The following is a 5,901-nucleotide window of genomic DNA, read 5'->3' on the forward strand; positions in this document are numbered from 1 at the left end:
GACACCTGACAGCACTTGGCCCGGCCCCCACGTGCTGGCTCGGCTGGACCGCGAGTCCCTGGCACACAGCTCTCCTCACGTTGCTCTGAGTCACGTGGGTGCCCGCTCCTACCACTTACTCGTTCGAGATGTCAGCAGAGAGAACTCTGGCCACTATTTCTGCCACGTGGCGCTCTGGGCACCAGGGCACAACAGGAGCTGGCACAAGGTGGCAGAGGCCATGTCTGTCCCAGCCAGTGTGGATGTGACCTGGCTAGGTGAGTGGCTTAGGGGGTGGCTCTTTAGCCTCTCAGGCTTAGTTCCTCCTTGAGGACATCCGGAGAAGTCAGAGCGATGTGCACGTTGCATTATTTTGGTGTTCTTGGTATCAGGACAGGCGTACTTGAGCTTGGATGGATCCCAAGCTGTGGGCGAAAGCAAAACTGGCTGAAATGGAATCTGGCAGGCCAGGGAAATGTTTAGATAATGTGGCCTCAGTCGCTTCAATACTCTGATTTGAGAGGATAGAGTTTCCTTTTGTTGTGTGAGATTTGCAGGGCCGGCCCTGCTGAATGGCTCTTTGAAATGGATCTCTGTTTGGGGGGGTGTGGGGGGGAAGGACCGTCATCCTCCCTGTGCATTTCCTAGATTCTGGGTGCTCCCTGGCAGGAGCTGGTGCTCTAGCCCAGTGCAGGAAGAGAATTCCTGCACTTAATGGAATGCGGGTGTTTCATGGAATGCCCAGAATCCCAAAATGATTTTATTTGCAGATGCCAGTTCAATGCAAGGGCCTTCCTGCTTTCCCAGCGTTCGAGGGTGGCTCTCAACTGTTGGCGCCTTGCCATCCATTTATAACAGTTCGTCATCTCTGCGAAGATCACTGTCGCGTCCTTTCTTTTTACCAGCGTCATCTTCCCCGTTTCTTATCGTCCTAAATGCTTGTCCTGCCGGGCTGACTTCCTAATCTTTGTTACTGTCTTGTAGTTAATTGTAAGGAAACTCAGGCAGGATGGGGTCGAGGAGTGTGGAGTGCCTCACTTCCCACCCCTCCATTATCACGAAGCTGGAAACAGGCCTGCAAGTGAAACTTCTTTTCTGAGCTTGAGCTCTCTGCTGTCCCACGACCGTGCTGAGCCCTGTTGGAGGCATTTGGCTCTGATTATCGGGCGCTAACACATCTTCAAAGTCCAGGAAATCACTTCCTCCTTCATGTGATGCTAGACAATCCCCCCCGCCCCACTCACACTTAGCTCTTCATTGTCTCTGCATGAAATCTACTCATTGGCTAGTGGATCTGTTTCTTCCGAGTAAGCCTTTATCTGGCAAAGATGGGGAGCCGGCACGTGGGGACAGAGGGGGCAGGAAGAAGAGGAGTAATCAGGGAGTAAGCGGAAGGCACGCCCAGTTCTGAGCAGGCAGGGTGTTTGTCACCCCTGGTAGCAAAGGGATTCTTTGATATCTGAAAAGTGAAAGGAGCAGGCTTTATCTGGCAAGCTTTTATTCTTGCTGTCTGAACCCCACGCAGGATGCTCGCTATGAAGTACTGAACTGGAACAATGCTGGCCCAGCCAGGCTTCTCCCTAGCAACCTTCAAAATAAAACAGATGTTGTCAGCACCCAAAGATTTTTCATCTCTGGAACTGAATTTGTCTCACGGCGCTGATCCCAGTGCATTGTGTGGTGCTGTCAGATCTCAGCTCTGACTCTAGGCACCCCCTCCCCCTCCAACTTAGAATCACAGCTCAAGTGGGTTTTTTTAGACAGTGCTGCCTGCACTCCAATTTGAGGGCCTCTTTGAAGTACTGGTGCATTGATCCCGGCATACCCAGGGGGCCTGCAGGGACTGGCAGAGAACAGGAGGCGAGCTCTGGGAGGGAACAGGCTCTTTTCACTGGAAGGGATTTGTTGGTGTCTGTGTTCTCCAAAGTGAGAAGAAATGGAGAGACTAAATTGTGGGAAAAGTTTCAGTTATTATCCTAAGGATCCAGTTGTTTGTTTTTCTGCAGAGTACCAGCACCATTGTTGCGAAAGTCATCCGTGTGCTTTTTCCTGACTGACGCCAGGGTACACTGAGACCCACACCTTGCACAGCGCTTTGCACATCATGGGCTCTCAGTGAACATTGGTGGGATGGATAGATGAACCAGCGGCGGATACTTGAGTAGTGTTAACATATGTGTATTGGAAAACGAGGTTTTTCAAAGCAAGCAATGATGTTCAACCCGTAGAGTGTTCGGAGATATTTACACTCCCAGTAAACCTACTAAAAAGCCTATTACAAACCGACTGCATTCTTCTCTTTTCTTCCTCTTAAATCTCCTCCTTCCTTATGCCTGTGACTCACACCGTTACAGCTGCTTAGACAAGTCAGGAGGCCGGTTGGGCGTGAGTACGGCAGCAGACCTTTTTCCAGGACCTCTCAATTGGATTCTCTGCCCAGACTGGCATGATATGATTCTCTCTAGATACATGACATATATGTGGATCCCCATACCACATGCAACCTGGGGCCTGTTGCAGGTAACTGAGAGGTGGCCAGAAAAGGCAGGCTGCAAATGATCTGCCAGGTTCTCTGTTTACATAGGTCATCTTAAGTCACGGACTGTGGAATGTTGTCACAGAGTTCTTGAGAAATTCGGTTCCCTATGCAGGTATTTCACAAAACTCACTTTTGCTACTTGGCAGATTAAAAATAGTAATTACCATTTATTGAACACTTAACTGTGTGCCAGGCACTAGGCTAAGGGCTTTACATGCATTCAGAGTTAATCACCACAACAGCCTTGTGAGTGAGGTGCTGCCCCTAGCCCCATCTGAAAACCATTGGGGTTTTTTTGTTGTTTTTTTTGTTTTTTTTTAATTGCTTATGATTTTAAGGGTCAGGAATTAGGAAGGACCCAAGGGGGTTCGTCTCTGATGCGCATGGTGACAGCTGGGACAGCCAGGCCTGGGGATTCCCTTCCAGATGGCTTTCCCATGCACTGTCACTGTGCTCCTGGGCCTCTCTCTCTCTCTCTGTGCCCACATGGCATCTCATCCTCCGGCCCTTTCCACATGGCTTGGGCTTCTCACAGCACAGTCTTCTCCTTCACGGTGGCTGGCTTCCAAGAGGCAGGAAGTGGAAGTGCCCAGCCAGTTCAAAGCTATCCCTGGGACTGGCACAGTGTCACTTGTACTGTTCCCTGTTGGTCAAAGCCATCACAGAATCTGCTCACATTGAAGGGGTGGAGAAAGAGACCCCCATCTCCTGATGGTAGAATAGCCCGGTCACATTGGCAAGGGACGTGTGGCTGGGAAATGTTGCTGCAGTCGTCTTTGGAGAACAGAATCTATCACCAGGGTTAACGTTCATTTCTTTTATTTTGAAAGGAATGTTCAGGACGGCGTGGAGAGCATTACGGCCCTGGGTCCAGTCTGTCCCCAGTATTGTCATCTTAGGTGGAGTCCGTCTCAAGTACTGTCATGTGGAAACATTTTGGGCTTTGGGAATCAGCTTCACTCCTGAAACTCTAGAGCGTAGAGTCCTAAAAGCTGGGTCATTCTTGTCCTTATTTGCTTAGGGTTGGTCCACTGGGTGGGTGAGGGGCTGAAGCTGATGGGAGTCTCATGTTCCATTGCGTTAAGCGGACCGAGATCAGGACAGTGATGCACGTGCATCTGGCAAGTCCAAGAGCGCTTGTAACAGCTGGGAGGAGCATGACAATTTTTTAAAGGCTAAGCAAAAGTCTCTTTTACTTAGGATTTATGTCCTACATTTGAAGGGGAGAAAAAGATTTAAGTTGGCTTGAGAAATGAATCACAATTTAAAGGAGGAGACATAAAAATAAAATAAGATCAAAAGAGGTATAAAAAAAAGCAAAGAATAGGTATCGCAAGGTAGCTGGGATGTTTTAGTTACTGCATTTGAACACCGAATCTGCCTCTGAAGTTTTGAAAAGTCGAGGCAAAAAGAAATGTCATTATCCCGTTCTCCTCCGATGAAGGAAAACGAGTCCTTTCAGAGAGACAAACTTTTTCTTGGCACTGAATTTTATCATGTGCTTTTTTTTTATTTAAGGGGCATTGGATAACATAATGGACAGTGCTTTTAACTGTTCTTTTACAAAAGGCCCTAAGTGATTGTTTAAATGAACGTTTCTCATATTCAGTCTCTACAAAAGCCAAGGGAATAAATCTTAAGTGTGTGAAGGAGTTTCTATAAAAAAGCTGAGTTCCTGTGGAGGACAAATGTTGCTTTGTGTTGATCCAGTTTAGTATATGGCTGACGGTATAGAGAATTGGGAGGAATGGCAAGTGGCTGCGTATTAAGCCACCTCTCTCCGCCATCAGATGTCTTAAATGAGCCTTTGGCAAGAGTTGGATACTACGTAGTTCACGGTTGAGCTCCCTGCGCGGGAGCACCAGACTTCTGTGGCGTTAATTGGGGAGGCTTCCTCGGGCTTCAGACATAAGTGCAGGAGGAAGCAGAACCCAGTGCTGTTCAGGCTTAAGAACCTGATTTGCATGCTTCCCCACCAGAGCACCGGCCCCTCGTTCAGCAGCAGCGTGCCAGCCAGGAAGGTAATTATTTTTCTTTAAAAGGAGTTGTTAATCTGCTAAGTACTTGGTGGAGACTTCAGAGTTCTGGGCCATCTCTAGGAGGTAAGATTTAGATCTGTAGACTTTTACAGGCAGTTCTTACTAGCTGTCGGTCTAGGAGTATGTCTGAAGGCAGGAGAGCTTGTGGAAGCTGTGGACTCCTGCCTCACCGCCTCCCGGGTGTGTCACCTTGGGCATGGCTCTAAAGTTTCTAAACTTTGGTTGTCTTGGTTTCCTACAATAATGCATGTGATACTGCATGTAAAAGTGTTTCACACGGTGCTTGTACTTAAGTGCTCAATACACTTTCATGGTGGTGATGATGATTTATTGGTGTTAAAGTTTCTAAGCTTTGGTTGTCTCGGTTTCCTACAATAATGCATGGGATACTGCATGTAAGTGTTTCACATGGTGCTTGTACTTAAGTGCTCAGTACACTTTCATGGTGGTGATGATGATTTATTGGTGTTTGGGGGGCTCACTGTGTAACATACTGTTCCCCACCAAGGTCTTAACCAAGTAAGACGTAGGAGTCTGACTTAGGGCTCAGAGGAACCCGAAAAGACCAGGAATGTGTATCCTGGAAGCACTGCTCCCAAGGAGAGGGGCTGAGCTGACCACACTCAGCCCTTTCCTGCCCGCACCCCCAATCTGGTAATTCACTCTTCCTTCTTTGGAAGGAGTTGAGTGAGGACCAGAGAGAAAAGTGCCTCTGAAGTGTTATTTTGTGTGGGGGACTTAGCTGTCCCATTCAGATGATACTATCTGTATTACTCCGACATGGCTAATGCTAAATGCAGCCTCGTAATAATGGTTCTACTAAGATGGGGTCAAGTGTCCTCCCAAAACAAGAGATCCTCATTTATCGCTTTCTCGGTTGAATGCTAGAGAATATTTAATTGTTCTGTACAAATGTGATAGTGGCAACTCTTTGGCAATTAATCAACTTGCTCAGCTGCCTCTAAAGTACCTGCCCAATTCAAGAGAATAAAACTGTATCAGCAGAGATGGTAGCCCTTCCCCCATTTCCTCTGATTCGCATATGTAGCCTATTCATCTAATTAGTTCTACCAAGTTCCCTAAGCTTCAACGGGGGTATTAGAACATGGCCCTGCAATGCTCCGGGGTTCAGGGTCAGTGCCTCGGCCGACATCATCACTCTCATCTTCTATCTGGGATGCAGCAGGCTTTGAGCGAGCGTTAGTAACCGCGTGTGTGAGGAGATCCTACAGTTCTGTCCTCGTGGAGCCAGAGCCTCCCCTAGCATTCTGCTCACACACACACACACACACACACACACACACACACACAGCACAAGGCCATAGTCTTAGTCTTGGCACTTAA

The 5,901-nt window shown here is 48.0% G+C and overlaps 1 protein-coding gene across 1 annotated transcript in view; it reads left to right on the forward strand.

Annotated features, from left to right (window-relative positions):
* The window catches only part of PTGFRN (prostaglandin F2 receptor inhibitor), a gene marked incomplete at its 5' end in the record, with an annotated part of 42,795 nt that overhangs the window by 7,945 nt on the left and 28,949 nt on the right, over positions 1-5,901 (forward strand). Inside the window, 1 exon segment of the mRNA XM_025052299.1 lies at positions 1-257. This exon segment is cut by the window's left edge and continues 26 nt beyond it. Coding sequence (XP_024908067.1) covers positions 1-257 — 257 coding nt within the window.

The sequence above is a fragment of the Pteropus alecto genome, unplaced genomic scaffold, assembly GCF_000325575.1.
Source record: "Pteropus alecto unplaced genomic scaffold, ASM32557v1 scaffold106, whole genome shotgun sequence".
Classification (NCBI taxonomy): domain Eukaryota; kingdom Metazoa; phylum Chordata; class Mammalia; order Chiroptera; family Pteropodidae; genus Pteropus; species Pteropus alecto.